The sequence below is a fragment of the Pseudophryne corroboree genome, chromosome 4 (assembly GCF_028390025.1).
Source record: "Pseudophryne corroboree isolate aPseCor3 chromosome 4, aPseCor3.hap2, whole genome shotgun sequence".
Lineage (NCBI taxonomy): Eukaryota > Metazoa > Chordata > Amphibia > Anura > Myobatrachidae > Pseudophryne > Pseudophryne corroboree.
In genome coordinates, this window is record NC_086447.1 from 446,113,268 (window position 1) to 446,128,316 (window position 15,049).

Sequence of the window (15,049 nt, forward strand, 5' to 3'; positions counted from 1 at the left end):
TCCAGGCAGTGATCTCCAGCCTGGAAGGGGGGGATTTTATGGGGTCACTAGACATAAAGGATGCATACTTTCATGTCCCTATATATCCTCCTCATCAGGCGTACCTGAGATTCGCTGTACAGGATTGTCATTACCAGTTTCAGACGTTGCCGTTTGGGCTTTCCACGGCCCCGAGAATTTTCACCAAGGTAATGGCGGAAATGATGGTGCTCCTGCACAAGCAGGGGGTCACAATGATCCCATACTTGGACGATCTCCTGATAAAGGCAAGATCAAGAGATCAGTAACTAAAAAGCGTGCCTCTCTCCCTGAGATTACTACAACTACACGGCTGGATTCTAAATCTACCAAAGTCGCAGTTGGTTCCGACAACTCGGCTGTCATTTTTGGGCATGATTCTGGACACGGAAAAAAAGAGGGTTTATCTCCCAATGGAAAAAGCCCAGGAACTCCAGAACATGGTCAAGGACCTGCTGAAACCAAAAAGAGTGTCAGTTCATCAATGCACTCGAGTATTGGGAAAGATGGTGGCGGCCTACGAGGCCATTCCATTCGGCAGGTTCCATGTGAGAACTTTTCAGTGGGACCTTCTGGACAAGTGGTCAGGGTCCCATCTACAGATGCATCGGAGGATAAGCCTGTCCCCCAGGGCCAGGGTCTCTCTCCTGTGGTGGCTCCAGAGTGCTCACCTTCTAGAGGGTCGCAGGTTCGGCATTCAGGATTGGGTTCTTGTGACCACGGACGCGAGCCTTCGAGGATGGGGAGCAGTCACACAAGGAAAAAATTTTCAGGGAATATGGTCAAGCCAGGAGGCTTGTCTACACATCAATGTGCTGGAATTAAGGACCATATACAATGGCCTGCAACAGGCGGAGAATCTTCTTCGCAACCTACCCGTTCTGATCCAGTCAGACAACATCACAGCCGTGGCGCATGTAAACCGCCAGGGCAGGACAAGGAGCAGAGCAGCAATGGCAGAAGCCACCAGGATTCTTCGCTGGGCGGAAAATCATGTAAGCGCTCTGTCAGCTGTCTTCATTCCGGGAGTAGACAACTGGGAGGCAGACTTCCTCAGCAGGCACGATCTCCATCCAGGAGAGTGGGGACTTCATCAAGAGGTCTTTGCAGAGGTTACAAGTCGTTGGGGACTTCCTGAAATAGACATGATGGCGTCACGCCTCAACAGAAAGCTTCGGACGTATTGTTCCAGGTCGAGGGACCCTCAGTCAGTGGCGGTGGACGCCCTGGTGACACCGGTGGGTGTTTCAGTCAGTCTATGTGTTCCCTCCGCTTCCACTTATCTCAAAAATATTGAGAATCATAAGACGAACAAGAGTGCAGACAATACTCATTGTCCCAGATTGGCCTCGAAGGGCCTGGTATTCAGATCTTCAGGAAATGATCACAGAAGATCCGTGGCCTCTTCCTCCCAGGGAGGACCTGTTGCAACAGGGGCCCTGTGTGTTCCAAGACTTACCGCGGTTACGTTTGACGGCATGGTGGTTGAACACCAAATCCTAGCTAGGAAAGGTATTCCGGGGGAAGTCATCCCTACTCTAATCAAAGCTAGGAAGGAGGTAACGGCGAAGCACTATCACTGTATCTGGAGGAAATATGTATTTTGGTGTGAAGCCAAGAATGCTCCTACGGAAGATTTTCAGCTGGGTCGTTTTCTCCATTTTCTACAGACAGGAGTGGATATGGGCCTAAAGTTAGGCTCCATTAAGGTGCAGATTTCGGCCTTATCTATATTCTTTTTCGAAGGAATTGGCTTCTCTCCCAGAAGTCCAGACTTTTGTAAAGGGAGTGCTGCACATCCAACCTCCTTTTGTGCCCCCAGTGGCACTGTGGGACCTTAACGTGGTGTTACAGTTCCTTAAGTCACACTGGTTTGAAGCTCTTCAAACAGTTGAATTAAAATTTCTCACTTGGAAAGTGGTCATGTTGTTGGCCTAGGTGGGTGTCCGAATTGGCGGCTTTGTCTCACAAGAGCCCCTATCTGATTTTCCATGTGGATCGAGCAGAGTTGAGGACTCAATTTCTGCCTAAAGTGGTTTCGTCGTTTCATATGAACCAACCTATTGTGGTGCCTGTGGCTACGGGTGACTTGGAGGGTTCCAAGTCCCTTGATGTAGTCAGGGCCTTAAAAATGTATGTAGCCAGGACGGCTCAGGTTAGGAAAACAGAGGCACTGTTTGTCCTGTATGCAGCCAACAAGGTTGGCGCTCCTGCTTCTAAGCAGACTATTGCTCGCTGGATCTGTAATGCAATTCAGCAGGCTCATTCTACAGCTGGATTGCAGTTACCAAATTCGGTAAAGGCCCATTCCACTAGGAAGGTGGGCTCTTCTTGGGCGGCTGCCCGAGGCGTCTCGGCATTACAGCTTTGCCGAGCAGCTACTTGGTCGGGTTCAAACACTTTTGCAAAATTCTACAAGTTTGATACCCTGGCTGATGAGGACCTCATGTTTGCTCAATCAGTGCTGCAGAGTCATCCGCACTCTCCCGCCCGGTCTGGAGCTTTAGTATAAAACCCATGGTCCTTACGGAGTCCCCAGCCTCCTCTAGGACGTAAGAGAAAATAAGATTTTAAACCTACCGGTAAATCCTTTTCGCCTAGTCCGTAGAGGATGCTGGGCGCCCGTCCCAGTGCGGACAAATTCTGCAAGGCTTGTATATAGTTGTTGCTTACATAAGGGTTATGTTACAGTTAAGATCAGTCTCTGGCTGATGCTGTTATGTTCATACTGTTAACTGATTTAGTATATACCATGTTGTACGGTGTGTATGGTGTGGGCTGGTATGTATCTCGCCCTTAGATTAACAAAAATCCTTTCCTCGTACTGTCCGTCTCCTCTGGGCACAGTTCTATAACTGAGGTCTGGAGGAGGGGCATAGAGGGAGGAGCCAGTTCACACCCATCTAAAGTCTTAGAGTGCCCATGTCTCCTGCGGAGCCGGTCTATACCCCATGGTCCTTACGGAGTCCCCAGCATCCTCTACGGACTAGGAGAAAAAGATTTACCAGTAGGTTTAAAATCTTATTTTTTGCATATATAAGCTTCTTTGTCCTGCTACAGCTCTTTTGTGTCTTCTAAATTCATTCGTAGCGGAGCACGCACAACTGTGTGCAGGCGAAAATACACATTTACTTCTGGGCTCGGAAGGCGGCTGACTTACCTGCAAGTCTGAATCAGGTACTGTATGTGCTAATAACTTACCATTGTAAATTGGCTTTTATTTAGACTATACCATTGATGCTAGATTTTCCCAAACTGACTAGCCCAATTCAAGTAGTCACATCACCTCTGTTTGTATAATTCAGGTCAAAGTACACTTGCATCTTGATCGTTTCCAGAGAAGGGCTTCTTGTATCAAGTAGTCTCTCCACACAGAGCTTTAAATAACAATGTGAAAAATATTTTCTGCATTAATAAAAAACAACATTCTACTTTTTGTGATATGATAATCACATTGATATGATTAGAACAAATGAATAATAAAACAATTAACATTTATAGCTAGCTTTCCAAATATTCAACAGAATATACTTTCTTCCATGTACATTGTATTTCTCTGTGAAATCTTAAAGATCTTATTAACATCTTCCTGCTATTCATAGATAGTTCATGGACAGGGTAAGTACACCTTAGTCTATCACAAAAAGAAAAAAAAACATATATGGCCAGATGTACTAAACCTTAAAAAGTGATAAATTTCACGGTCATAATTCACCAACCAACTAGCTACTGTCATTTTTCAAACACAGCCTGTGACATGGCAGTTAGCAGCTGATTGGCTGGCATTTTATCACTGTGAAATGTATCACTTTTCAAGGCTAAAGCTGCCCATACACCTAAAGATTTATTGTCCGATCTGGCTGGTTGGAACGAAAATCTGGTAATGGATGTGAGCAAATGACAATTGACCATTTGCTCCGAAAAGTGGGAAAACTGACAAAAATGGTTGTTCAGACAAATTGCTTTCTAACCAACTTGTCTGATTGACCATTTTTGTCTGTTTTTCAGTGTTTGGGAGCAAGTGGTCAATTGTTATTTGCTCCAATCCAGTACCAGATTTACATCCCAACCAGCCAGATCGGACAATAAATCTTTATGTGTATGGCCAGCTTTAGTACATCTGGCCCATAATCTGCAAACACGCCCTAGAAAATAGTTACAGGTATCAAGCAACCCACTGAGATCAGGAAACAGCAGAGCCCAGAGATGTAGCATTCAGATGCTAAAAGTCAACTCTGTAGTTAGGATTAGTGTGTGGTGCTACTAAATCGGAAAGTCCATGGCACACTAAACTTGGCCATTTGGCAGGATTTCATGATATGTGTATCTGTAACACATATGTAGCATGATGTATTGGTTGTGTCTATGTTGCCTTCGTGCAAAGGACCTGGACGTGACAAAACGAGTGGGCAGGAGACAACTTCCGCCCTTACAGCTCCCAAATGTTTCCTTCGTTCTCCGTTCGTTTAGGGTATTTTTTTTTTCTATGCAGCATTGGACCCCTCGCGGGCTCGCTTCGCTCGCCACGCATCGGGCTCGGTGTCTCGCTCCGCTCCGCTTGCCACACTTTTCTATTCCAAATAGATTGTGACATGGACCCAGGGGGTTATGGGAAAGGTCCTTAGCGCGAAGAGAATCTAGACGCAACCATGATGTATTGAACCCAAACCATTTGAAATTTAGTAAGGCCGGTTTATTGTCTTCATATAGTGTTAGACAAACATAGAATTGTCGGCAGGTACCACTTGGCCCATCTAGACTGCCCTTTATTATACCTTTTGGTAACCTCAATCCTAGTTTATGCTTAGTTCTTTGTAAGGCTATCTTTATGTCCAATTATGGTTTAAAATTGCTCTAATGTCTTAGCCTCTAAAACCTGTGATGAGAGGCTATTCCACCTATCCACTATACAATGCAAACTTTAATTAAATATCGTTAATTAAAAATCTTCAGATCTAGTCTGTTTTTCAATAAGGTAGGAGAGTTGGTAACTATTAATGGGAGGGGAGGCTACAGATCCGGTCCACAGTTTTCAATGAGGAGGTTTGCAGATATGGGGTTTGATTTTTGATGAGGGAGACAGAGTTAAATTTGTTGTCTAATTGTTAATAATATAAGGGGTGGGAGGGGGCAATTTTTAATTAAGGAGGTAGGTCAGATTTATGTTATAATATTTACTGATGATTGGCTGAAGCTTTGCGGTATGATTTTCAATGGGGGATGATGGGGTTCAGATTTGGGGTATGATTTTTAAGTAGGAAGGAAAATCAGATGTGTTGTTAAATTATTAATGAGGAACGGGCAGGTCAGGGATATTATTTATAGCGTTATATATTGTGTAACTTTACCAAATATATTTTGTCACACTCATTTTATGTCGCAGTTTTCTGGTAGAAAAGCCAGGGACACTTGCATGTTTTTGCCCCGTATCATGTAAATTGCCAGCCAATCCCCATTTCTAATCCATACCCAATCCTTAGACCTTACGTTGCTTAGCAGATGCTTGCTAACTCTTAGGCTGGGTACCCACACTGCTGATGGATCCGCCAACCAACCATAGTGGCCAATTTGCCGCTTGAGGTGTCTGTGCAGACTTCACAACTGGGTAAGCATTTGTATTAGTCGTGATGTCAGTCCCTGCAGCCAGTGTACAGGCGGTCGGCAGGTTGCCCGTACACACAGCCAGACATCGGCTGTGTTTGCAGGACCAATGGGATATGTTTGTGAACAATGCTGTTCATAGACATATCGGGTATACACACACACACCGACCCGCTACCGATATATTGTTTGTCGCTCTAACAAACAATATATCATTCTAGTGTGTACCCAGCGTAACTAAATGATCCATAATTGTTCCAGGTACAGTAGATGATGCTGATTAGAAGTATGTTATATTTATCTCTTACCCCACACAACCTGGCATATGAAAAAACTAACTCTTGCACTAAACAATTTGTAACTTGCTTAATATAATCACTGAATATCGATACTAGATAAGTAATTTGGCCTATAAGTCAATAACCCTCAATCATTATATCACTGGCAGATTGGGTTAGAAACTCAGCCAGGGAAACATTCAGCCACTGTGCACGTTCATTACACTCAACTGACATCATGTATTTAGAGGGAAGCGCAGTGTAAAAGTGACTCTGCTCACATACGCACAACCTAAGAAGAATGAACCGGATAAATTATACTTTAACAGGTTATGAATGTCGGCAATGTGAGTTTCATATTTAAACAAAGAACAATTGTCTAGGTAAACATATGGCCCAGTTTTTGTGATGGGCTGTGATTCATTTAGAGATTGATCTATACACATACACAATACTGTGCATACATTTTAGGCAGGTGTGGAAAAAAATGCTGCAAAGTAAGAATGCTTTCAATAAGTGTTAATTGTTTATTTTTTTAAATTAACAAAACGAAAAGTGAATGAACAGAAGAGGAATCAAAATCAAATCAATATTTGGTGTGAACACCCTTTGCCTTCAATAAAAGAAAAAAAAATTCTTCTAGGTACACTTGTACACATTTTTGAATGAACTCGGCAGGGAGGTTGTTCCAAACATCTTGGAGAACTAACTACAGATCTTTTGTGGATATAAACTTTCTGAAATCCTTCCGTCTCTTCATGTAATCCCAGACAGACTTGATGATGTTGAGATCAGGGCTCTGTGGGGGGCTATATCAACACTTAAAAGACTTGCCCTTCTGATTCAATTAATTTCAATTAACCTTTTAACTGGCATGGTTGCATGTGATGGGACCAAAGTCAGGAGTCCTTTACATGCGACCAGCTGTCCCCCGCGTACACAGCCCCTGGGGATCTGTGGCCCCTTCAGTACCTCAGAAGTTTTTGAGGAAGCCGCTGAGACTGATAAGAGGCAGGGAAACGCGGTAAGGCTTTTATTAGAGGAATCGGATCACACTCGCCAGATGGACCACTTTATACAAGGAGGATTAGACTAACCACATGTTACTGTACTCTGGAAAAGGCTGCAGTAAGGATAAGCACCAGCAGCCAGGAGAACTGATTGGAGGAGGTGGGACCCATTATTGGACACGTATTGATATAAATATCCAGCTACAAAATGTGCCTGGACCGGGTAAATAAAGCGGAGAAGTTAATTATAATTTCTCCTATGGAGATACATAAGCGTTTGAGAAGGAACTACTGGAGAGCAAGGATTGCTTGTTACAAAATTATATTAGCCTGACATAATAGTACTGTGAACTGTCTATCTCATGACAATTATTGCTGCTATATCCACGTGAATAGTTGCCTTGTTAATACAGCTTAAGATCTCTCTTTGCAAAAGGAACTGTCTGCTTTTAACAGTTTTCTATGCTATACTGCTAATATTAATATCTTTGTCAAAAACTGTTTTACTAACAAACAGCTTGAGGACTTTTGAAACAAACTTTTTGCCATAGGAAACACCTCTGGGAAAATTACAGATTCACAGACTGATTGGCAACAGACTGGATATTGGGGGTCATTCCGAGTAGTTCGTTCGTTGCCGATTTTCGCAACGGAGCAATTAAGGCAAAAATGCGCATGCGCTAAGTATTTTAGCACAAAACTTAGTAGATTTACTCACGTCCGAACAAAGAATTTTCATTGTTGAAGGGATCGGAGTGTGATTGACAGGAAGTGGGTGTTTCTGGGCGGAAACTGACCGTTTTTTGGGAGTGTGCGGAAAAACGCAGGCATGCCAGGATAAAACGCGGGAGTGTCTGGAGAAACGGGAAGTGGCTGGCCGAACGCAGGGCGTGTTTGTGACGTCAAACCAGGAATGAAACGGGCTGAGCTGATCGCAGTGTAGGAGTAAGTCTCGAGCTATTTAGAAACTGCTAAGAAATTTCTATTCGCAATTCTGCTAATCTTTCGTCGCTATTCTGCTAAGCTAAGATACACTCCCAGAGGGCGGCGGCCTAGCGTGTGCAATGCTGCTAAAATCTGCTAGCGAGCGAACAACTCGGAATGAGGGCCCTTACACTAATTCTTAAGATTACTGGACATTATTTACTTGTTGTGTTTGATATACATTGTATTTTATCTGTCTACCGGCTGGTGTGTTTTCATTGTATTACATATAATTTTATCAGTATTGAATAACCTGCTCCTAAGCACCATTTTCCCTTTTCTTCTCTCTCTCCTCTATCTAGTGTGTCAGTGTGTGTTGCCCTTTTTTCCTTTTACCCTTTGTCTTTTGTTTTCCAGTGTTTCTCTCTCTGATGTAGTGCAGAGAGGTAGTATAGTGCAGTGCAGGGTATATATACGTTATGGTAAGAACTTACCGTTGATAACGTGATTTCTCTTATGTCCACAGGTATCCACAGGATAACATTGGGATATTGTCGAGCGGTAGCTAAAAATGGCACCAACACGGTCACGAGCTTTCTGGCCTCCCAGGATGCATTGGGGCCTCCACTATATAGTCCCGCCCACTGACTCAGTCAGATCAGTTCTTTCCACAGTGATTTTAGGCAGGAACATCAGGCAGAGACCTGTTTAGGCGATAAGAACACACATGCACACCCTTCCATACAAGAAGGAAGAGGTTTTAGTGATTGTCTAGATCCTCAAATCAGATGCGTCAGGGTGGGATCCCTGTGGATACCTGTGGACATAAGAGAAATCACGTTATCAACGGTAAGTTCTTACCATAACGTATATTTCTCTGGCTGGGTCCACAGGATTATCCACAGGATAAAATTGGGATTCCCAAAGCCATTTTAGTGGTGGGGACGCTCCTGATTGCACAGGAGGACCTTTCGCCCGAAGTCTGCATCATGAGAGGCAAAAGTATCCAAGGTTTACTAGCAGGCCATCCCCTTCTATGGAATCCGTAGAGGATGAAGAGAGAATCTGTTTTCCTGATGGCACTAGTACGATCTATGTAGATTCTTAAAGCCCGGACCACGTCCAGCGACGCTTCTCCCGCAGAAAGTCCAGATACCTGAAAAGCTGGGACTACAATCTCTTCATTCAGGTGAAACTTTGATACCACCTTTGGAAGATAGCTAGATCTCGTTCTGAGAACTGCTCTGTCTGGAAAAAAAACTTAGGAAAGGAGACTTACATGATAATGCTCCTAGATCTGACACTCTTCTGGCTGACGCCATTGCCAGTAAAAAAAGAACTTTAACCGTTAACCACTTAAGATCTGCTCTCTCAAGTGGTTCAAACAAAGGACCCTGGAGAAATTTAAGAACTAAATTCAAATCCCAGGGAGCTGCAGGAGGAACAAATGGAGGTTGAATATGTACTACTCCTTGAAAAAATGTACGTACATCCTGTAAATCAGCAATCTTCTGCTGAAACCATACAGTTAACGCTGATACTTGAACCCTCAAGGAAGCAACTTTCAACCGTTTATCCAAACCTGCCTGAAGGAAATCCAAAATCCTAGTTACTTTAAAAGATCTCGGATTGAATTTTTTTCCAGTACACCAGTGAATATAGGCTTGCCATATTCTATGATACGGGCCGAAGGCGGCTTTCTTGCTCTAAGCATAGTTTGGATTACTTGATTCGAAAATCCTTTAGCCTCTAAGATAGAGGTTTCAACAGCCACACCGTCAAAGATAGGCGATCCAGATGACTGTGACAACAAGGACCCTGCATTAGCAGATCTGGACGTTGAGGGAGCAGTATCGGTGCTTCCATGGACATTCTCAACAGATCTGTGTACCAATGCCTTCTTGGCCAAGCTGGAGCTATTAGAATGATTGCGCCTTTTGCCTGTTTTATCTTTCTCACTACTCTGGGTAACAGAGATATTGGAGGGAACAGATATGCCAGCTGAAACCTCCATTCTACTGACAGTGCGTCTACCAGGACCGCTCCCGGGTCCTTTGTTCTCGATCCGTACCTCGGAACTTTGTTGTTTAGACGAGACACCATAAGGTCTATCTCCGGTAGACCCCATCTGTTCACCAGTGTCTGAAACACTTCTGGGTGTAGTGCCCATTCGGTTTCCTGAATGGTGTGCCGACTGAGAAAATCCGCTTCCCAGTTTAGTACACCCGGGACAAAAACTGCTGACAATGCTGGGAGATGGAGTTCTGCCCATTTTAGAATGGGAGTTACTTCCTCCATCAGACTCTTGCTGTGAGTTCCTCCTTGATGGTTGAGGTATGCTACTGCTGTCGTATTGTCTGAGCGGATCTGGACTGGTCTTCCCTGTAGATTGTCCTTTGCCTGAACTAGAGCCAAGTAAATGGCCCTTATCGCCAACAGATTTATCGGCAGGCGACTTACCCTTGCGGTCCATTTTCCCTGGAACCATAGGCTTCCGAGTACCGCCCCCCAGCCTTGCAGGCTGGCATCTGTTGTCAGGACTTGCCACTCTTTTATCCAAAAGGGTCTCCCCTTGTTTAAATGGTCTGTCTGTAGCCACCACGCTAGAGACCTTTTTACATTTACTGGAATCTTTATCATCTGCTTCTTTATCGTCTGATGATTTCCATTCCATTTGGTCAGAATAAGGTGCTGCAACGGTCTGGAGTGGAATTGCGCATATTCCACCATGTCAAAGGTTGATACCATCAGACCCAACAGTCGCATTGCTGCATGGACTGACATTGTCTGAGCTTGCAACACTTCCTGTGCCATGACCTGCACCTTGACTATCTTTTTCTCTGGTAAGAGAATTTTCTGTAGGTCTGAATCCAATATGGCCCCCAAATTAACCATCCGCTGTGACGGATTCAGGGACGACTTTTCCCAATTTATGAGCCACCCAAGTCTCTGCAAACAAACTATCGTCTGTTGAAGATGGCTCAACAGTAAATCTTGCGACTGTGCTAACATTAACAGGTCGTCGAGGTATGGGAATATTCTTATCGCCTGTTTGCGCAGACAAGCTGCCATAACCACCATGATCTTGGTAAACACCCTGGGTGCTGTAGCTAGCCCGAACGGCAGAGCTTGGAACTGGAAATGTTCCTGGAGGATGGCAAACCTGAGGTAACACTGATGTGATAGTGCTATAGGCACATGTAGGTAAGCATCCCGTACATCCAGAGATACCATGTAATCTCCCGGTTCCATAGCCAACATTATGGAGCGTAGCGTCTCCATGTGGAACTTCGGGATCCATATGTATTTGTTCAACATTTTCAGATTTAGAATTGGTCGGTATGACCCATTTGGTTTCTGGATTAGAAATAGATTGGAGTAAAACCCCTGTCCCCTTTGTGATGGAGGTACTGGGACAATCTCACCTGACTGCAGTAATTTTTGGACTGCTTCTTGCAGGGCATTGGCCTTCGACTCTATACGAGACGGGCTGGTGCAAAAAAATCTTTGAGGAGGCTGCCTCCTAAATGGGAACCCATACCGCTGAGATACTACCTTCTGCACCCAAGCATCTGCTGTTGACTGTTGCCATATGTGTGCAAAAAGAAGGAGTCGGCCCCCAACCCTGGAATCCTCCAGGCGGAGGCCCGTCTCTTCAGGCTGATGGTTTCTGTTCAGGTTTGGAAGCTGGCTTTTTGCTAGCCCACTGCTTCCTACCCCTGGATTTAAACTGGGGTTGTTTAGCTTTCGCTTTGCTTTGCCAACAAAATGAGCGAAATTTTAAACCCTTGGATTTAGGTTTATAAGCAGCTGGAAATCTGACCTTTTTCGATTCAGCCTCTGATTCTAGGATATCCGATAAAGGTTTTCCAAATAATATATTACCAACAAAAGGCAATGCTTCCAATTCTTTCTTGGACTCCGCATCTGCCTTCCAGGTCCGTAGCCAAACTGCTCTGTGAGCGACTACTGTCAAGGCTGAAGCTTTAGAAGCAACTGTGCCTACATCAATTGCTGCTTCTTCCAAATACTGGGCAGATTGTCTTAAACGGCAAAAACGATCCTCTTGCTCCCTAGTAGGAGAAGGGATGTCATTCTCTAGTTCCTCTATCCATTCGCCCATTGCCTTTGCTACCCAGGCCGAAGCCATAGCAGGTCTTACCACTGCTCCTACTATTTTTCAACAGGCTCTCTACCCTTCTGTCTGTGACATCATTCAATGAGGTAGATGACAGTGGTAAAACAGATTTATGCACGAGTCGCAGAACATGTGCATCTACTTTTGGAGGAACTTCTCTTTTCGAACAATCCACAGCAGGAAATGGATAATAAGAATCCCATCTCTTAGGAATCCTATACATTTTACTGGGCGCTGCCCAAGACTCATCCATCATTTCCGTCAGCTCATCTGACGCTGGGAATTCAGCTTTCACTGATTTTGTTTGTTTAAAAACAGGTGCTTTAGTTTTTAACACTGTCTTGGCTGGCTCTTCCAATGAGAGAACAGCCTTCACAGCATTAATAAGTTCAGCTACATCTTCTGAACTAAAGCTCTGCGACTGATCATCATACGGAGTTGGTCAGAACAGGACTGACATTACACAGAAAAGTCAGCACACATACTAACAGTCAGTCACATGTTAAAGCATTAGACATTGCCATATGAGAATACAACCTCCATAACAACTTATATGTAAGTAGGAAAATTGTACTTCTGTTTTAAACTGGTTTCTTTTTTCAACATAACGTGCAGAAAACACAGTAATACACAGGTCTCATATGCAATAGGTACTAAAAATTAACAATGCATACTAAGAAGTAGAGAGAATTTTTAGTACTGTATACCCAGCCTCTGTAGAGCGGGATACAGGGAGACTCACCACACTTCCATATCCAAGCAAATACGCTCGTAAGACGCTGAGTGGATTCAGACGCTACTGGTGTATACTGCCGCTCCTGATAACGGACACGGACGCTCCCCAACGGACACGGACGCTGAGCGACTTCCACGTGTATGCAGACGCTAAGGCCTGCGACTCGGTCTGGCGGGTTTATCTCCAGTGTACACAACCGCAGAGTCTTAGCTGCGACCGAGTACCCTTGTGGTAGCGCCTGAGCCGGAAGTGAGGTCATTCAGTTCATGAAACGAGAGACACGCGGGAACTGGCCATGAACTCGGAGGAGGGGCGGCCAGGAGAGCATCTGAATCCCCCTGTTGACTTAAACTCCCAGGATCGCGGCCTCTACCTAGTCTTAGCGCCTATGATCCCAGGAGCGTAGCGCTGTCGCACTCTAGATGTTCGGCGCATCAACACACTGTTTGTAGTCTCCACCAAAATCAGTGTAGTTGTGTCCTGACCCCTCTAGTAAGAGGAAGTCCGTATACTCACCGTCTCCCCCTGCTCCAGCCACAGCCTGGTTACGTCTGCTGGACCTGCTAGAACATCCGACACAGACGCCCGTCGAGACAGCACTAATACCCGAAGGTAAGCGTTGTTGCGACCCGGTGAGGAGTTGTTGGAGCGACTCTTTCTAGTATGCGTTTAAGACGCTGTTAAGAGAAGTCGCTCAAAAAAACAATATAGTAAGTCTGTAAAAATAAAATAATAAAAGCTTGAGGCTGCTCTCACAGCAGCCCTGTGACCATGCGGCTTCCTGCCGCACCAAGCAAAAAACTGATCTGACTGAGTCAGTGGGCGGGACTATATAGTGGAGGCCCCAATGCATCCTGGGAGGCCAGAAAGCTCGTGACCGTGTTGGTGCCATTTTCGCTGTCGCTCGACAATATCCCAATGTTATCCTGTGGATAATCCTGTGGACCCAGCCAGAGAAAAATGGGTCAGCAGTGTACTGTAGGGTATAGTGGGGTCAGCAGTGTAGTGTAGAATATAGAGGGGTCAGCAGTGTAGTGTAGGGTATAGAGGGGTCAACAGTGTAGTGTAGGCTATGGAGGAGTCAGGGATGTAGTGTATGGTAAATATGGGCGAGCAGTGTAGTGTAGTGTAGGGTAAAGAGGGTCCAGCAGTGTAGTGTAGGGTATAGAAGGGTCAGCAGTGTAGGGTAAAGAGGGTCCAGCAGTGTAGTGTAGGGTATAGAAGGGTCATCAGTGTAGGGTATAGAGGGGTCAGTAACATAGCGTAGAGTATAGAGGGTTTGGTAGTGTAGGGAAACGAGGGGTCTGTAGTGTAGTGGCAGATATAGAGGGTCAGTAAAAATAACTATCATAAGTACTTAGGGGGTTATTCAGGTTGCATCAATAAGTACAACAACATACAATGTGTCGGGCGCTAAATTAGATACAAATGTACTGTATAGAAGAAATGTTGAAAGACAATTAATTGGCTGCCTTCACAACATGGACCTGGAAACCCACCTAAGATGTGTATATGAACAAAGAACGTAAATAAAGGTGCACAAAAAAGAATTGTCAGCTGCTGTTTTGATACAAATGCATATAGCAATTTATTAAAAATAATTTAAAAGTTATCTTAAAATGAACATACTAAAACAGTGGTTCCCAAACTTTTTTGAATCACGGCACCCTAGAGTATCAGAATTTTTTTCACGGCACCCCTAAGCCAATAGTTTCTTATTGAAAAATTTAGAAAGAAATATTAAATCAAGTAAATTGTATTTATATGTCATCCTTAGGGCAGACTAGATGGGCCAAGTGGTTCTTATCTGCCGACAAATTCTATGTTTAACTTATGTGGTGAGGGACAAGATTTGCTTCTGATTGTCAATATATTTTATGATTGGCAGCCATTAACACTGGCTTTGCTTTTTACATTGACCATGCAGAATTTGAATTGGTCCTGGACCACCAACCCAAGGCACCCCTGCAAGTGTCCCGAGGCACCTCAGGATGCCACGGCACACAGTTTGGGAACCACTGTACTAAAACATGAGTAACATGTACAAAACCAGGGAACAGCCTAAATTTGTTAGTAACTCCACATGGGTTGTTAATAGCTCCACACAGACTAACGCTTTGGTTAGTGCAATAGTACTTCAATCAAAAGCTGAATCGCATGGACATGCATAAATTTAAGCATTAATAGCTCCACACAGTGCCGTAACTAGGCATTTTTGCGCTGTGTGCAAGAAACGACATTGCCCCCCCCCCCCTCCCCCATGCAAGACAGGGGCAGTGCGCGCTGCAGGTGCGCAAAAAATATATAGGGGCGTGGCTTCATGGGGAAGGGGTGTGGCCACAAA

At 44.5% G+C, this 15,049-nt stretch overlaps 1 protein-coding gene across 1 annotated transcript in view; it reads right to left on the reverse strand.

Annotated features, from left to right (window-relative positions):
• The window catches only part of CFAP206 (cilia and flagella associated protein 206), a 155,865-nt gene that overhangs the window by 125,596 nt on the left and 15,220 nt on the right, over positions 1-15,049 (reverse strand). The window contains exon 4 of the mRNA XM_063916935.1: positions 3,305-3,395. Coding sequence (XP_063773005.1) covers positions 3,305-3,395 — 91 coding nt within the window. The remainder of the gene's footprint in view (positions 1-3,304; positions 3,396-15,049) is intronic.